Source organism: Haliaeetus albicilla, chromosome 19 (genome assembly GCF_947461875.1).
Source record: "Haliaeetus albicilla chromosome 19, bHalAlb1.1, whole genome shotgun sequence".
Lineage (NCBI taxonomy): Eukaryota > Metazoa > Chordata > Aves > Accipitriformes > Accipitridae > Haliaeetus > Haliaeetus albicilla.
This window is the reverse complement of record NC_091501.1, coordinates 4682710-4701674: the sequence shown is the minus strand read 5'-3', so window position 1 is coordinate 4701674 and position 18965 is coordinate 4682710. Positions and strand designations below refer to the sequence as shown.

Here is an 18965-nt window from a genome sequence, read left to right as displayed (position 1 = left end):
TTCACCTCCGAGGCTGGTCGGAGGCTCTCTCTGGTCAGCCGGCTTGCTTACGGCCTGTCGCTCCCTCACCCCTACCTCAGGACGGGCAGGGAGCAACGCCGTGAGGGCTGGAGATGCTCCAGCCTGGCGGAGATGAGGGGTCGAGTCCCCGTGTGCCACAGCCGTCTGCCTCAGGGCTGGAGCGGCTGGGGCAGCCGGTCCCCTTGGGGCGAGGGCATATGAAGGCGAGTGCAGGCCTGGGCCGTGCTGGGGCGAAGGAAGTTGGGTTTGTGCCTGGCAGCCTCCTCCCTCACACGACATACAACTTCTGGTCTGGCTTTGTGGAAGAAAGAAGTGGTATTTCTCGTGCCTGTGGCTAACAAAAGCCGTGTGTCTGTGCGTGCCATCCCCCTGGGGCAGGGCGGTTTCGGCCCGCAGGGTGTTTAGGTACCACTCCACTGCGGGTGGACGGGGGAGTTTGCTGAGTTACAACAGTCAGGCAAGAGCTGCTTGCACCCCATCGTCAACTGCGTTTCTCATGAGGAAAAGAGCTTTTTGCTGTACAGTCTTGGCTTGAAAAGGGCTCCTGGCGAGGAGTAAGAGGTGTGGGGATGGCTAGGGTTTGCATCACACTAGGCTGATGGGGCTCTGCATAGGGGTGGTTTGGGGCTCACAAAAGCAGCAAAACAGAGTGGGACTTGGCATTACAGCCTTTGTTTCTCTGCTGGTGCTAGTTTGGGAGGTCTGAGCCTGCTTTCCATTCAGGCTTGGCCCAAATAGAAGCACCTAAGCATTGCTGGGCCAGCACAGCCCTCTGCAGAACTGTGTTCAGATTTGCATGCTAATAAAGTATTGAAGGGGGAGAAAGAAAGAAGGTAAGACAACATACCAAAAATGAAGTAAGAAGTAAAGTATTTGTAACTATTTCAATCTAGAGAAATGCTGACAAAGATGTTGGAGGATTAGACTTGCACAGAAACATTCAAGGAGTTAAGTGTATCTAACCTGGCTAAGCAATGCTAAACACGGGACATGACAGACACAAGGATTTGAAGTGTCACAGGGGCAGAGGGACCATCAAAGGCAGTAGTAGTGCCACTTTGTCTCACTTCCTGGACTGCTTCTGTGTCTTTGTTAAGATTTATGTTAACATTTTAGTTAAGACACTGCTAAGAATTTGTTCCCATTGTAATTGGGACACTTCCCAGTCTGTTGTAGTTGTGGAGAGGGCTCACTTCATGCTTAGTGCATTGTGTTCAGAAGAAAGTTATTTAAGATCATTACAGTAGAAACAGATTAGCAGGCATGCTTGCCCTAGCAGCATTTTGACAACGTACTTTTCCTTCCTTTGAGAGACTGCAGCACCTTTCTGGAAGTGTATAGACAAGACTGTATTTCAAGAGAGGCATTAATCTTAAAAACATTTTTGCAGCGGTTAAACTCCAGAATAAATAATGTCAAGCATGTGTCATATGTTCTCCTCCACTGTACAGCCTAACCATTCCATCAGCTTTCTTTGCCTCCCCACATCCCCCCTTATCCCCAACCCGGATAACATCGCCCTTGTCAGAGCTCAATTTACACATTTCAGTGGAACTGGACAGTTTTTAGCCTTCAAAGTCACACTATTGTTTTGAAGTTCATGCTTAACAAATGGTCTCTCTTCTCCTTTAGTGTTTGTAGTGGACATCAGTAGAAATCAACACGTATCCCTGTGGGGAGAAGAACAGCCACTGAAGTGCTATGAATTACAAAGTGAAGGTGTTTCTTTGGTTGGTTTTGTTGTGGGCTTTTTTGGTTGTTTTTTGGTTTTGTTTTTGTTTTTAAATTTCAACTCGATCCTGGTGTTAAAGGTCAGAAAACCTACTGAAAACAGCTCAGCCTTGGAAGTAACAAGTTTTGTTAAACTCTGCCCTTTGAACTTTGCAAAAGATTCCCATCTTTCCGTGGGTGCTATCCCTTTGTACCATGCTAGCAACAGAAGGGACATCTAAAGATCATACAGCCTACACAGGAAAGTTCATCTGAGCCTTGAGGCAACTAGGCAATCATCACAAGGTGGGATTATTTTTTACCTAATTTGAGCCACCTAGGAATTAGCCATCTAACCTAAACTTGTCCTTAAAGTTTCCTCCATTGTCAGTGCATAGAGAGCAATGAACCTGCAGAGAGCAGCCCATCACAGTCTAATATGGTTATCTATGAAAAGTGGGAAGAATTGTCTTTCTTCCTATTGACCATAGCCAACAGACTGGGACTGGAAGTGGAGACTAGAATTAGCTTTTCAATAGGAATCCCATTCACGTTGATAGAGTACAGCAATTCTCCTGTGCCCTCTCTCATTCCTAGTTGCTGATGAGGAGACTGATTAAAGTGAGGTGAGGAATGGGCCCCACAGAACCACTAATATCTTTTGCTCATAATTAGCATACAAGGTTGTTGGCAACTAGTGCCACTGCAAGTATTCTCCAAGCAATTATATTTTGTAGGGACTGCAAAGCTGGTTGCTGCCACGTATGTGGAATGCAAAGAAAGATTAAAAAACCCCTTTGTGTTTCTTTCCTGAGTTGTGCTTTGTGCTTAACCACAAACAAGGATTTGAGACTGTCTCTGCAAGAGCTGAAAATCACTGAGAAGTGGGTAAACAAGTGGAGAAATGTAAGTGGCTTACCCATTTTCTGGGCGTTCATTTGTCAGCAATGCCCTTGTACCGATTGATTGCCTAGCAACATTCTGTATGTTCAAACTAAGGGCTAGAGAGTGTTGCGAGAGGCACAGAATACGGCATGATTTGGAGAAGAATAACCAGAAAGCAAAGAATATTTTCTGAGAGCTCACTAACTACTACTGACCAATAGCCTCAGCTGTTATCACCAATTATTACCAAAATCCAGTCATTCTAGGTACATAAAATTGAATTCACCTCCCTCTTATATTTCAACTATTCCTGTTAAATTCATCAGGACAGCATGGATAGTGATAATTAATTTAATTTGATTGGCCAAACTTGAATGAAATGTTAAAGGTAAACCTGTTTTCACACCCAATTGCAACTTGAAAGGCTGAGCAAGCTGTGCATTTGATCACTCCATGGTTATGTATTTAATGCAGTTCTAGCTTTTCCTCTCAAAGAAAGATAAATTTGCTTCTAATAGAATTTCACCACTATTACAGATCTCGTTTTAAACCCATGGCTTTTTACTGCTTAACTAGCTCAAATCCAGCAATTTTCTTGTACAGACAGAAGGCAAATAAATGCCTAGACAAAAAAAAAAATATCCTTTTCATGAGAGTGTCAAAATCTCACCTGTACAATTGTAATGTGAGGTCTCGTCAAGGTAACATTGGCCAGATTGGGAAGAGGGAATCCTTTTGACAGTTTAGCTTAAAAAAATAGACAAACACAATGATTTAGGTATGCACTGGAAAGATATAAATACCTGCCCTTCAACAACCCTGTTTGTCCAGAGATTTCTAGGTCATTTACAACAATTAACCTCAGTCTCACAAGCAGCCCTGGGAGGTAGACACGATGCTCATTTACCAATGGGAAAACAGAATTACAGATGCTTTTCTCTTGGCAGAGTGTTGCAGCCAAACCAAGGCATTCCATGTTGATTTGTCCCTAGTGACCTGGGGGATTGTTAATACAGCTCTAGTGTCATTAGGACCTGTTCTCATTTGTCTCTATTAATTAAGGAAGGCAAAGTTCATCCCAGTACAGAGGGCTGGCACAAAGCTGTGTCTCCCTCCAGGGCCCTAAATAAGATTTATGAGAGGCAAAAGCCCTGTGCTGGTCTAATAAAGAGGAATACATTTCACACACTGTGGCCTCAGGCAGGTGTGCAGACTAGAGACATGCTTCTCACTGATGCATCAAGGCCGCCTTGAGTGAGGCAAAGGCCAATGAATTATGAATTTCCAAGCCCTTTTTGCAGAACAGTGCCAGTGAGAGGGCATACTTACACCCCTACAAATCAATCTTCCCCTTCCACTGCTTACTGGCTGATGGTCATTTTCCACTCAAGTTAATGGGAACTGGAAACTTAAGCAGAAAGTCAGTAGAAGTTCCTAGAATCATCCACTCTGCTGGATGCTTTTAAGTGATGCTTTGAAATAGAGCCTTACCATTAGCTGATGGAATGACTTCAGTCTGTAAAATGTAAGACAGGATGTTCTCCAGAAGCGAGATCTACCACAGACAAGAAAACTGAGTTAGCCATCACTTTTTGATAGCGGTAGAACTGTCATGCCCTAATCCTGGATGGAATTAGTAGGCTCACGTTTGACTTTTAGTTCTCATTTGGCCCAAAAGAGTCATAATCTAAAGTGACTGTTGGATCTTAAGTCTTTGGAATGATGCAAAGGAAGTGAGATGCAAAATGCAAATGGCTCTGGTCATGCTTGGACAACATTTTCATTTAAAACAGCTTATTTCCTTTATTTGTGAGATAATTTATCACCAATAACAAAGCAGGACCAGAACAGTTTTAATTCTTTCTCCTCAGCTACTCAGAACTTGGTGATTATACTCAGAATTACATGACTCTCTGAGGAGGCAGGGTGTTCCCCTGCAAGGCTACAACTGCACTATTCCTGGCATCTGAGACCAGTATTTTGGCTCCCATTCCCTGCTGTAATTCCAAGCATCTGTGATGAGCACCACTGCCTCAGTAGTGCATGTGATCGCTTAGACAGCACACTGCTCAATCCGCTGCTACAGTTCAGATTACCACTGTGCATTTCACTGTTATGATTCGAGAGATCTCCCTGCTTACTGATGAAATATGATACACCAGTCAGGGAAACTACAGAATATCTCATCTTCAGAGCTCTAACTTGCCCCAAAGAATACACTTTTAAGTCAACAGCAGAGAGGTGGCTGCCAGAAGATGGGAAAAGAGCTACCCAGGAATGAAGCCAAATGATTTAGAAATACAAATAAAATTTAGCTGCTTACTCTTTAGCCTTGATATCACTGATATTCCTGGTTTGCATTTCCTATGTGCTTAAACTATCCGCTTACCTCGAAAAAGCCAACATTGGAGTGGGCTAGCGAGAACTGGAGCCTGAGAGAAAGAAGCGAAACAAGATGAATCACTAGAAAGGATAAACACACGTTATCCTAGTCATGTGCAGTGACTGCTGTAGAGCTCCAGGCCTTAAGAAACATCTGTGAAGAGACTTTGGAAGCAATATATTTTACACAATGCATACTGCCTCATAGAGAAAGAGGTGGTTTTCTTAGGGCATTGCTAAGCATGCATGCAAAAGAATATGCTAGAAGGGCTGTAGCCAGCAATGTTAGTGCGCTTCTCCCTCTGTGCTCTTTTTGGAAATCCTACTGACAATTGACTTTACCAGGGCTAGCATCAAGGATATGCAGGCTCTCAGATATTTTGCAAGGTTTTTTGTATATATCTACATAATGCTTTGATGTGAGCCTTACCGGGGTGGGAAGAGAAATTCTGTTCATCGTATGGTAATGCTGCTGATGGCTGTGTTGGTAATGTCTTTGTTTCCAAATTAAAATACTTATTCAGTACATATTCAAGTATCCAAACATGTGTTCAAAACATGATTTGTGAGTTTCCACAGAACCAGAGTCCCAGCTCTTAGCACACTCTAGATTTTTCCCTCTGAATGTTCCTGCAAAAAAATGCTAACAACACTATCCTCCTTAAATTCCTAAGATCTCTGTGCCCTGATGAACTCTGCATATTCTTAACCCTCTAACTGTCTTCCCAAGGGACTTTTGTGAAATCAAGGTCCCAATTCCCAGCTGCGGGGTCCTGGTATACAGAGCTTCTCTCTATAAAATGTGACATTTTAGATGTCTAAATGCCCAAGCCTCTGGTCTCCAGCTTTCTGACCCTTGGGAGTTGCAGTGCCTTAGCTGGAGAATCTTTGCTATAAGAATATCAGCATAGGGGAACTGTGGGGTCCAGATTCTTTACCGCGTCCTGGACTCCTCTGCACTTTCCTAGTGACACAGGTAGGCTAGAAAGCAGTTGCATCTTGCCAGCTGGAAAGGGATGAGGGAAGCTGTCAAATGATTCATGGTCATCACAACTGCCCTGCACACTTCATGTAGCTAGCCCAGAGGGGAGAGTAGATGTCAGGAACAGAAAAGTCCAATGAGACCACTGCCCTGCAGCAATCCACAGCTGGTGGGCAATCCCTCGGGGACTGTGGCAGTTGTCACAGAGAAGCTTCCTGACTCCTCTAAACTAACTGTACAGGTACAGCCACATAAAGAATTAGAGAATCTAATGCAGATGAACTCACCAGGGAAACACATTCATTAAATTATGGTTATCTTATCATGTGTGCCTAAACTGCTAATGTTGGGATTGCTAACACTTCCAAATGGCTGGAAATCCTTTCCATCCCAGCTTGAATTACCTGTTCAAACATAGTGAGCCCATCAATTTCTGGTCAAATATATTCAGAGCAATGCTGGTGTTGGCTGCCTGCAGAAGAAAGAAACCATGGATTACCAGACACAAAAACCAAGGACCCTTGCTGTGAATTAGTCACAAATACAGAAATACCATGTTCCAGTTATGTATAGAAGCTGTTTTATGTAGATGCAACTTTCTCCCTAGCCCATGGCCCACGCAAGGCTGCACACAGTAAATGTTTGCTTATCTGAATGGCACTGACAAGAGCTGCAATGTGCGTAATGAGATTTCACTGATCAAAGGCATTTTCAGTTAAATGAACAAGTTGCCAAGAGGCATGACTCATGCCTGCAGAACTGTCATTCCAGAGAACAAAACTTTGGTTAATCAGAGTTGCTATATGTTTGGATTTTTGTCCATCTATAGGAAAATATTCTTCACCATAGAAATATCCTATAGGTTAAGTGAGGCCACACAGGCACCACTTGTGACTAAAGGGCATTTGCACGTTTAAGGACTAGAAATCTGGCACTTTGTTTCTTGTACAGAGTTTTAACAGAAGGAAGGAACAAACATATTTAACCCTGAGTTAAACGTCACCTTTTTCACTGTACTTACTACATTCACTGTGAACAATGACTGGGTGGATGAGTCTGGAAGAACAGCAAACACCTCCATGGAGCCCCGAATCTCTACCGTGAAGGAATCCTGCTCTAAGCTGATGATAGGTATTTCAGTAGCCGTTAGCTTCAACATCACTGGGTAGCGTGTAACTGAATATTTCGCTACCTGTAAGGTTCCAAGACAAAAAAAAAGACAGAAAAAAGCTTTTCTTGGAGAACAGATGATAATACTGCATTTTCTCATTCTTGAAGCAATCATTTTGAAGTAGTTCCTTAAGATAAGGTTGAGGACAGCTGCTAACGTAAGAGTCTTTCAAGCAAGCAGAAAGTAGAAGTTTTCTGTGGTGATAAATTAACAGTCTTGGCCATATCAGGAATGCAGTGGAATGTTCCTTCCACTCTAGGAATACGATTTCTTCTGTATCACTTTGAGAGAAATTAAATACTTGTTTGTGAACATAGGAAAGGAATGGAACATGAATGTGACGTTTAAGTCACACAATAAAAGAGCTCACGAGTCATTCTGTTTGAGATTCACCCATTTCATGAGACAGGTTCCTGCTCTGGACTGTCCTCAGAGGAACCTTACTCTGTCCATTGCCTGGAGAGCAAGTAGGCTCACCAAGTTCATTACTTAGAATAGAGGGGGTGGAATATTAGCATCATGGCATTTTACAGAGAAGACCATATGATGACTGCCCTTGGAGCATTCTTAGATTTCTGAGGGAGGAACTTAATATCAACCGGGAAGCAAACAAGGATGTGAAGTTCTTTGAACCACGAGTCTAATTTCATTCAACCTTGGCATTCATGGCCTAGGGTCTCTTACAGTCATTTTTGGTTTCTCCATCTGTCTGAGAAGGCTGGTGGAAGCCTTGCATGCTCATATTCTCTGTCCTGTTATATTCATCTCCTCCACCTAAAATAAATGGAAATCCCGTGCATCTGCCTTGTCTGTTCTATAGATGTAATGTTTCCTGCCCATCTGTTAGCTTGGTTTCCTGCACATGGCCACTACAGTCCCTTCCCAGTTCTTTACTGGATTCCTTTCTGCTAGTCAGTCACAGGCTAGCAGTGAAGCAAAGACAATTATGCAGATCCAGGCAGGAGAAAGGTGTTATTTCTGAGCTGAGGCCCCCTCAGAAGTCTCTCAAAGCAGGACTCATGACTGAAAGCTTTTTCCTGCCTAGAGCTGGTTTTAGGTGGGAACAGCTGTGGCTTGGGCGCAGCGCCCAGAGTAAAGATTGATGTGCAAGGTTATGGGCCAAGTTCGGTAAGAGTGCAAGTCATTCAACTCATTGTGGGGTTGGGAGGTGACAAGTCCCATCTCCTCTGCTGTTATGAGGCATACATGGGCCCACTTCTCCAGCACAAGAGCCCCACTGGCCCTGCAAGTCTTTAGGATACCCCAGCAGTGAGGTGTCTGACACCCACACTGGGTGGTTCCCTAAGAGTTTGTGGAAGTAATGATACTCACCTCAGGGATGATACTGCCAAATATCTCGGTGCTTATATTAAAATAGCTGCAAGTCTGGAGAAAAAAAAAATTATAAGAAAACAAATGAGTTTACCAGATTTGACCTTTGTGGTCAGCTTTTCTCTAAATGGATTATTACTGTCATTTCAATGAATCTTTGATTTTGTACCTCTCAGAAATATTCTTAAGGGATTCAGTATACTTGAAGCTGATTCCCAATAATATATGCCAAAATACTTCCTGGGAGAGCAAATGCTTAATATCATTATAGTTTGGGCTGCAATCTATAGGTTTTGGGACTTACTGAACCTCCTGGAGACAGGCTAGCCAAGTCTGCTACCCTCCAAGCCACAGCTATTGTGCTTTGACATATGCTTTGCTTTCATGGCCCCTGTAGTACTTTCAGTCTGTAAGGACCCCTCAGAAAACAGCCACTGAGGCTGCTAAATTCCCCAGAGTAAATCCTTTGTCCATCTCAGAAAAGTCTATGCCTCAGGTCTACAGAACCCTTCTTTTTTGTACTAAAACTGCCAGTATTTGGTACCTTGCTCAGTGGAACTAGGCACCCTGGCTATGGCCTGAGGCATCTGTATAGAGCATAATAAAAGAGCGTAACAGTACCCCAGTGATTCTGATCTACTGTCTCAGGACTTCACAGGCCAATTAGCAGCTTTATACTACCACGTACTGACAACTGGCAGGCCAAAGCCCCATCTTGGATGACCCGAGCCACTCTGACCCTATTCCTCTGCATCCTACTCACCTCCTCTGCAATGGTGATGCTGAAGGCCCCTGCAGTGTAGTAAGCAAATGAGGAGGTCTGAAAGAAATACTCAGAGAAGGCAAGGTGGAGCATGGAGTCGCTTTGGTCTGGGATGGTGAAGGGAGCTGCCACATAGGGAGGGCCAGTGTAGTTTCCAGCTGGGTAGACTATCCCCTGAAAGGTATTGGCAGAGATAAAAAAATCAGAGTGAAAATACACCTTTAAAGTGACTGCAAACAATTAATGCCACTTTCCTTTCCCTTGCTCAAGCTATTAATTTGGTGTATAAGTGGGTACATAGCCTTTGTAGTACATCCTGAAGCCTTGGTGCTTTCAAGCAGATGGTGAAGACGAATTCCAGAGATTTGACACCTTCACAGATGACACCTGAGATCTATTTTTTGAGATGCTGATCAGCTACTGAAGACAGTCTACCACCTCAGAAAACAAAGCCTCTAAATTAAGGGTCTACATATTGCATGAAGAGCATGACTAAGGCTCCTCCTTATTGAAAAGCTTTACTTTATCCTTTCCGCATCTGTAGGAATTTAAATCTGAGAACTGCCACCTAGAGCTATCCAATGGCCTCAGTTACAAGATGGATCTCTAAAACCATAGGTCTTTCTAGGTCAGAATCAGCACCTTATTCTACCCAGAAGCAAGTTGGTAACTTGTGCAGACAAAAGAATGCCTATGAGAGAGAAAGGAAAGTTAAGTCAGACAATCCTAAAAACACCTATGTTGTCTTTTGCACTGCCCATGGTATGAGCCAAGGCTTGCAGATCTAATACTCCCAAACGCACCCCAGATGAAACAAAAAGAAAAAACTGATTTGAAGTGAGGAAGGCACTCAGAGATTAAGATTTTTTTATATCCCTTTTATTAGTTCCCCTTTTCTGTTTCATCTCAAATGTATTCTGTGTGTCTTTATTTTCTTAGCTCCTCCCCATCTACGTCTAAATTTTGTGTTGCCTTTTAAGGACTACCAAAACGCTTACAAAGTGCTGAGTTGCTTTGCCCATGACCTCCCCATTCAATCCTCACTTGCTGGATTTAACAGTCACTCGCTTTGTATTTTTCCCCCATGTTGCATCTTATGGGGGAGAGTAGCCTTGTAAACAGCCATGACAATTACCTCTCTAGTCTACCTCAAATCCCTGCTTAAAATCTAGTTGCTACAATACCCAGAAGAGCTTGACAGCAGCCGCAGATGTGGTGTGCCGAGACCAGTGTCTACCATACTGACTGATGCTGGCTTATTGTTCCTTTGTGTTCCTGCCTCTATTGTTTCCCTGTTGTCTCTTGTTTATACTTAATTTATAAGATTTTTGTGACAAGACTGTCTTTTTGTTCTCCCTTTGTAGAGCACCTAGTGCAAGGCATCTTAAAGTTAATTAAGGAACTTAGATACTATGATGAGGATAACTACCCTCAACCAAATCACCTTACACAGAATGACAATCAAGCCATTCTAGAATTAGGAACTAGTCTGATTTTAGTTTTAATACATAAGGAGATTTTTTGCTTTATTTGAAAGAAACTTTGAGGCCTTTGAACTCAGCAGCACTCCTTGGGCTCCCATGCTTTTTCAAGGGTCTTCTGTCTTCCTATTCAAGATGCCAGAGGCTTAATTCTTGCTCCTATAGTCTTGCTCTTTCTTTTCCTCTCTCATCTGACAGCAGAGACATCTAGTTAGTGCAAGGTGTAGAGATCTTCCCCTGACTGACTGAACAAAGAAGTCCCAGATATTAATGAACAGCGAGAGAAGGATGAAATTGAATACCTTTTTTCTCTCCTTTCCTTTTCTCTTTTTCTTCTAACTTGCTTAGTCAACTTTTACTGCTCTCTATGCGCTATAACCAATCCAACAGCAATTAAAAAAAAGGATGTGGCTTTTAAATAATTAATTTTACAACAGGATTGTTAAAAATTATTACAATACCAAAAGCAATAGTGCTTTGAAATGTCTGTCTTCTCAGATACTAAGTCTTAATGTTCAGAACAGCAGTCATGTTCATCTTAGAAAGTGGATCATACAATAACAAAAACCATAGCAATCTTGGCAAATAGCACTACAGGCAATTACCTTTAAGTCCAGGTCAATGAATGGTTGGAATACTGCTGGCAAGCTATTTAAGGAGTAGTCTACTTCAGCCAAATCATCAATCGGCATTAGGACTGTAAGGGTGGTAGATAAGACAAAATACCCAATATTATAAAAAGCACAGATACAATTTTACAATTGTAAAGTACACAGTTTTATGTATACTTAAAACTAGCCAGTTCCTGAAGGAGAATGACACAAGTTCTTCCAAAGAGTAGGGAGAAATACAACCAGGGACCTCCTAACATGCATTCTGACCTAAGGCTTGATGTTTCTAGTGGCACCTTCTTTAAAGCACCTTCTTTAGTTTGTCTAATGTTTTCTCATTGAAGAAAAGTAAATTTGGTCTAACCAAAAAAAGGAAATGGCCATACCAGTGCTTCAGGGCATAAGGAGGTGTTGGAATTTCTTGTCAAGCAGTTCTGAGAGCATCCAGAGTGCCTCTAACTTGCAAATACTTTCCCAGAAAGGTGGGTGCCTGATCTGCTTAGGTACTTGTGTTTTGTACATGGTATCTTCCCAACACTTTGGGTGTCTTAAACGCCTACAAATCTAACCCAAAACAGTTAAAGTGAGAAGCTTTTTTACAAAGGAGCTTCTTCATTTTGCTTTTGGTAAATCTGATAAATAGGCAAGTAAAACTTAAAAGTTCCAGGCAGGCTAGGAAAGCAGGCTTCAGCTTGTGAAGTGCTATACGTGCAGGAGGACGCAGAGCATGGGAAGGAAGGGAAAACTGCCTTAGCATCAGTGCTGTGTGGCCTTTAAGTGGCATTTCTGACAACAGAAATGCACACTGCCACATTTGCAAGTTGAGAATCGCTCCCAAGTCCTTGGCTTCTGTCGTGGTTTAACCCCAGCCAGCAACTAAGCACCACGCAGCCGCTCACTCACTCCCCCCCCATCCAGTGGGATGGGGGAGAAAATCAGGAAAAGAAGTAAAACTCCTGGGTTGAGATAAGAACGATTTAATAGAACAGAAAAGAAGAGACTAATAATGATAATGATAACACTAATAAAATGACAACAGTAGTAATAAAAGGATTGAAATGTACAAATGATGCACAGGGCAATCGCTCACCACCCGCCGACCGACACCCAGCCAGTCCCCGAGCGGCGAAAAACCCTGCCCCCCCCCACTTCCCAGTTCCTAAACTAGATGGGACGTCACATGGTATGGAATACACTGTTGGCCAGTTTGGGTCAGGTGCCCTGGCTGGGCATGAGAAGCTGAAAAATCCTTGACTGTAGTCTAAACACTACTGAGCAACAACTGAAAACATCAGTGTTATCAACATTCTTCACATACTGAACTCAAAACATAGCACTGTACCAGCTACTAGGAAGACAGTTAACTACATCCCAGATGAAACCAGGACAGCTTCTCAGAAATATCCTTTTCTTGCCCAAGTACCACTCCCTTTATTTAACTGTGGTCTTGTAAGCAAGGGAGCAGACAGATCGGAGCGTCTGGTACCACTGAACTGGAGAGAGAAAGCAGAAGGAAAAGATGTCACTAGTGACTCACCATTCAGTGATCGGAGGTCTTCATCTATCAACTGGATCCCAGATCTGATGTTGGGACATGACTGTATAAAATCATACTCAAGTTATGGCCTGATTAGCATGGACCTGTAAGCGCCTCTTACCTGTGTGCCAGCAAATCTTTCTGCTTATGTTACACACACTGCAGCATTTGTTTGTCAGAACGCCTAAACTAGCTTTTCTACAGCTAACTGGGTCCCCAAGTTTTCTACCTGATGCAATGTAAACACGTCCTATGTCAGAGCTGCCTTTAGGCAGCAAAGTGAAGAGTTGTCAAAGGCAGCCTGATGGGGGTGACAAAACCACAGCCTTAATAGCACAAGAAGGAGACAGAGATCTCACATTGGTCTCACAGGAGAAGGGATCCCTGTCCTGGGGCAGAATCACAGCCATCTCAAGCTCTGGCTCCTCTTAGAGGCCCTGGGCAGGTTGTCATCAGAACTATGCACCTCTTTGATAGATGAAGTTTAAATGTTGGACTATCAGGTCAGGTACTACAACATCTCTATGCATCATCCAATACATGTTTCGTCTGCTGAGTATAAAAATTACCCCAAACCCAGGATACCTGTAGGTACACAAGCAGAGACTTATTCTGTACTGGAATGGGGAAATAACTAACTTTTCCAGCCCTACTGCTGCCTTGGTTGAACCTAGCTGTGGACTAGTCAATATTTTGGCCATGAACTTGGCACTTTATCTGGAAGCATTTCTGGTTGGCAAAATGGTGACTCTGCTGATCAGACCAGAATAGAACTTTATTATTTTTCTAGTTTGTCCTTTGCCAAGTTCACAGCACTGACTTGTGAAAGTCATATTCCTTAAACCACTCCCCTACACAATTTGAAAGGCTTACATTAGTGACCAGGCTCCTGTGAATAGGTTTCTTCAGATACTTGATAAAGAAGTTATGCAGGAAGCTAGAGGAGAGGAAGAAAGCAATTCATGGGTCAAGTACGACAGCCATTAACAGGAAATCTGGTATCTCTTCAGAACATGAATTTAATGGCCTCTGAGTGTGATATTCTAGAACACAAGGGAGCTTTCTGAAATGTAACAACTCTCAGAGAGCCACTGTCTCAAAGGAGATAATTTCACCAGTAGGCATCTCAGCAATTAGCCTGGGTAGATTCATTTTTATGAATAAGGAATTCTTCATATTACCACCATCATGTATGTACAAACAGAAAAAATAAGTAGCCTCTGCACTAGCAACTTCCAATACAAGTAAAAACAAACAAACAAACACACAAAAAAACCCCCAAACCAGGTGACGAGAGTTGTATTCAGACAGTGAGAGAAGTACAAGAAAACAATGAAATAATGTTACACAAGGCTGTAAACAGAGGCCCAACAGAGAGCAGTCTGGTTCTGTTCTGTTTTATAGAACTGTGACTAAGAACATTAAAGCATAGTACAAGCCTGTAGCTTCTACCTAGGGTTAAAGATTAGAGCAGTAATTGGCAAGAACTGAGTGCTCAAGAAGTACAAGGGATTGTTTGATGCTGTCTTTATCCTCTACTCAAGTTACAGTGTGCACAAATACAAGGACAAAGGTCAAATTTGGCCATTTGAACACTGGATTAGGGCCCTGATTCTCATCTGTGGAGCCCATAGACTCCTAAAAGCAATTCTGGGTGCCCTATTTTGTGAAGTTATCTTTGTGCCATTCATTGACAGTTATTTTCTCCCACAGCATATACAGATCTCTTCCACTTACCCACTTTTTCCACTCAGCTTAATGTCTATATCACCAGAAGTTGTCCGGCAGCTGGTAAGTGCTATTGATGTATGACCTGTATTATCCAGGGGTGTTGAAAAGATTGCAGTAACAAACACCTTTGAAATGTAGACTGTGCTTCTTCCACTGTCTTTGCTGCATGAAGTAAAAATATATAAACAACCTATTTTTAATGAATGTTCAAGAGTGACTCTCAAACAGACTCTTTTCTGTTCACTGAAGATGAAGTTACCTGAATACTTTTTATTGCATTGTTTATAATGAAAATAGATTTTAATGGGATCTGCGAAGAATCAAGTATTCTACACAGATTTCCAGCTAGAAGTTTTGGAAAATGGTGGATTTGGGAAAGTAAATAATTCACTTTTTTAAAAGTATTTTGTACGATTTACAAGACCTGTGCCCACAGCAGAGGGAACTGGGATAAGCCTGATACAAGATAGGGCAAGAGAGCTGTACTGGGATCTAATCTATTGGTGTTTGAAGAGGGTCCATACAAACCCATGTCAGAGCCTGGAGTGCCCCAATGGGCTCTGTGCCCCCTTCCCCACCCCTCCAAAGGGTTTGGCAGCCCATGCTCAAGACCAGCTCCAGTATGGCGAAGCTGTGTTATTTTGGATCAAGTTGTTCATACCTTGGTTGTGAGAAACAGCTGTGAAAAGCCTCATTGGCAGTCTCTACCCTTGGTTTGTGAGCTGCATTGGAGCTCAGGTCTTTGCTCGAGCTGTGTTGTAGGTACACCCATGTGTGACCACGTACTTAGTCAATTTTGACGGTGCTTTGCTGGCTTGACTTCCTGGCTTTGCCTCATTCTGCCCCTCCATTATGGACTTGCCTGGCAATCTGGACTGGTGGCAGTTCCTAGTCACTGCCACTAACCTGCTCTTTTTGCCAGTCTTGGGTCCTTGCCTCCTGCCATGCCATCCCCCTCAGCTCCAGGGTCCCCTCCCCTTGCAAGCAGCCAGTCCTCACTGTTCCTGACAGCAGCAGCCCAGAAGTGCAGATCAGAGACTGCTGTAATTCAGTCAGTTTAGCAATATAGGTAATGGGAGTCGGGGGGAAGAGGAAGAGGGGTTTCTTTCCTCTGAAACAGCCTGGGACTAGGAAGGTGTGGAGCCTGCTCTAAGGATATTGCCACTTCGTTGTCCATTTTCCATCAGCTTTTGAACTGTATCTCTTGGAGGCATAGCACAGGGTTTCTAACAGTGTAGCTGCACTGGGAGGGTTTATTATACCAGACTGTGATCCACCATACTACAATTTTTCTAAATGTGTCATTAGCTGGCAGGCTGGACAACGACAGCATTCAGCTAAAGCGTCAATCCTTTACTATTCACAGAGGGGCTTCTCAGCCATGGGTTTTTATCAGCGCTCATGGCTGAGGGGGCAGGGGCTGTCTCCCACCAGCAGACCTGTGGAGAAAGACTAGTCTGTACTCCTGGGTTACTGATACTAGCTGTTAAAGAGCACCTTTGCCATGAAGAGGTCACAATAAAAACTAAACTTTGCATTTTTAACTTTGTATTCTCCATCAAGAAAAATCCCAGCACACATGAAGCTGTACGTACAACATCCAGGTCCTTATGTTCCAGTTCATATCGATGGTTAGAGAAGCATTTCCAATCACCAGTTTTATCCCAGTCCCAGGTATGAGGGAGATGGAAGCACTGGGGAATTCAACAGCAGTGATGTGTATTCTAGAGAATGAGGGAGATAAGGGGTAGAAAAGAAAAGTTTATATTTCACGAGTCAGGGTGAATGCAAAACAAGATTCAAATTTCAGTCAAACACAAATTGCCCCCGGAGAGAATACTTACCTTGAGATGTTGTATTTGACATTACCAAGCCCAAATTTCTCATAGCCAGTCAAATCAGGGAAATGGTCCTTCTCCATATTCTGCTTCAGGATTTCCAGCCCAACCTCCTTGGCTACAGGAAAACAGCAATCAGTTCAGTTGCCTTTGATACTGCCTGGGAGTTTATAGTTTTTATGCCTCTGGCTTAGATGGGATGGACACAGAGTCAGAAAGAAGAGGGTATCTCATTTGAGACCCAGCAGTGGTATTTCAGATCTCACTTCTAGTCATGGCAAGAGTTGGACTTACTGATTCATTATCTGAGATCAAATGAACCTCGATATGATGTACAATGCTGTCAAGCAGCTTACTGTATGGGCTATATTGTGCTTTTAAACTTTCCTTTTCTTTATAGCCTGTGATCAGGTCATTTCTCTCCACTGCCGTTGCTTCCCAAGATGCCTGTCATACCAGGATTCAATGCAATACCACCACCAGACCATGAAAACATCACACATACCATATTCCAACCCCTTCTGGGTGATCCTCACTTTGAGTCCGGGGTTGGCATTGAGTTGCCCACCGAGCAAACTTAAGAAGAGGAGAGAACAGCAAATCTTCACCATCTTCCTTGTTTTTTACAGGACCTGTTAATAAATACTTATAATGATAGCAGAAGTTGTTCATGCTGTCACATGGTGGCTGTACTCCCTTTTCCCTCCCTGGAGTGAGCTGTTCTGACACCAGCTTTCCCTCCAGAATGGATAAAGTAGAAAGCCCAGCAACAGTGGAAGAGAGGACCTGTTCTGCACAGACTGTTAGCAAAATGGAACTCCTTGGGGTAGAGGAGAAAAGTCAGCCTATTCACTGTCAGAGGGAGTGGAGAAAGCACTTGGGATACATCCTCCTGGACAAACCCTGTTGAAAGGGAAGTGGCACTGAATTTTTAAGCTGTAATTTTTTTTCCCTCTAGTTAGTGAAATAAGTAGCTTATTTTCCCCCAAATGTCTGGAGCTGTCAGTGACTCCTGGTGATTCAACGGTCACTGGGACTTAGCATTTTGGAAAACCTGGTCAGGTCATTTAGTTATAAACATAGATAAGCACACCTTAGGAACCACATATTAAGATCTTAGCCACAACTTTGAGAAGCCCTTTATGTTCCCTCCCAAAAGTCAACAAAAGAAAATAATTTTGTGCCAGCAGACAATGTTTTCATATCCCCTAGTCTGCATTTTAATAAATATATTAAGTTTTATCCAAAAACTCTCCTTGCAAACTTCATGGTCAAATGGACATTTATTTTTGCTTTTTTCATTCCCATTAAACCACTTTTTTGCCCATGGAGAACCACAGCCTTGTTCTCCATTCACAGATAGGGACTTCAGTGTTCAAAATATTCTATAAGAACAAATAAATAAAGGCAACACAAGTGCCTTTACTAATAATTTACATATTATTACTTGTCTCTTGTTTCCCTTAACTTGTTTGGGCTCATCAGCAACAGACTCTGCTCTTTTATCATTTCCTTTCAAAAATTTTAAGGCGATACTTATAGCCTGGGACAGTGACTTAATGTCCAGGACAAAAAAAAAAAAAGAAATCATTTATTATTCAGAGAAGCTTGCCCTTCCCCAATATACTTGTGTGGGACTGTTTTTATTTAATTAGAGCCATTCAAAAGTTAGGTCTCTCATCTAAGACAGTCATCTTTACAGTGGGGAGGGATACATCCCACCTATCTTAAAACAAATTGCCCTATGGGGACTGCTGCTCATCTTCCTCCTGTAACTACAGGATTCAATGTCTACCTCTGAGATGGGTCAAGGTAGGTAAGCTGAACCTATACCAGATATATAGATAGATAGATAGATAGATAGATAGATAGATAGATATTATGTGCCAGTGGTGACCAATCAGTGTATGGTTGTGGGGTGATTCTTCAATTAACGGGGAGCCCCCCCAGTGCCTGGTCATTCTTCACTAGAGAACATGCTCCCAAAGACACAGATACCTTCTGAAAGACACCCATCTTCTGGACGATGACAACAAGTAACTTGTCAATAACTAGAGACAATTTACTTTCTGACAGTAAGTTTTGCTAATGGCAGCTTTTCTATAATACTGCGAGCGAGACCTGTCACTCCCTTTGATGGCATGAAAAAAACCAACAGCACGCACACCCCCTGCCTCCCCCCCAAAACCCCACCCCCCCAAAAACCAAGCAGAAACAAGCAGAAACCCACAATAAAGAAAAGGTAGGGGTGGCACCACTGACCGGCTATGCAGTGGATGATCACTTGGCTCTCCCTACCTTCTCATGCATGTCACACAGCAGTCCTCGGTGGCTCTACAGGATTTACCATAGGGGTAGTGAATAGGTGAAGCAAATTCCCATCCCAGGGACTTCTGTGACTGGATTTAAATTGAGATGGAGCTATGCTGTATGAACCACGGGCTGCATACAGTGTGAAAGTCAGAGGCCGTTGCTGCCAGCAAGGTCTCCTGGGGAGAGTGGGAGAAGCCAGCTTGATGGA

The 18965-nt window shown here is 43.0% G+C and overlaps 1 protein-coding gene across 1 annotated transcript; it reads right to left on the bottom strand.

Moving 5' to 3' along the window:
- Positions 1-870: 870 nt before the first annotated feature.
- LOC104318285 (BPI fold-containing family C protein) lies at positions 871-18590 on the bottom strand. Its single transcript, XM_009919482.2, has 15 exons — positions 16950-18590; positions 16451-16562; positions 16202-16330; positions 14613-14768; positions 13749-13812; positions 12876-12936; positions 11333-11424; positions 9247-9420; positions 8484-8537; positions 7002-7172; positions 6385-6452; positions 5006-5048; positions 4108-4171; positions 3287-3363; positions 871-1691 (listed from the first exon to the last, which is right to left on the bottom strand). The coding sequence occupies exons 1-15, from the start codon at positions 17053-17055 to the stop codon at positions 1650-1652; spliced, it is 1413 nt and encodes a 470-aa protein (XP_009917784.1). The 5' UTR covers positions 17056-18590; the 3' UTR covers positions 871-1649.
- Positions 18591-18965: the final 375 nt, after the last annotated feature.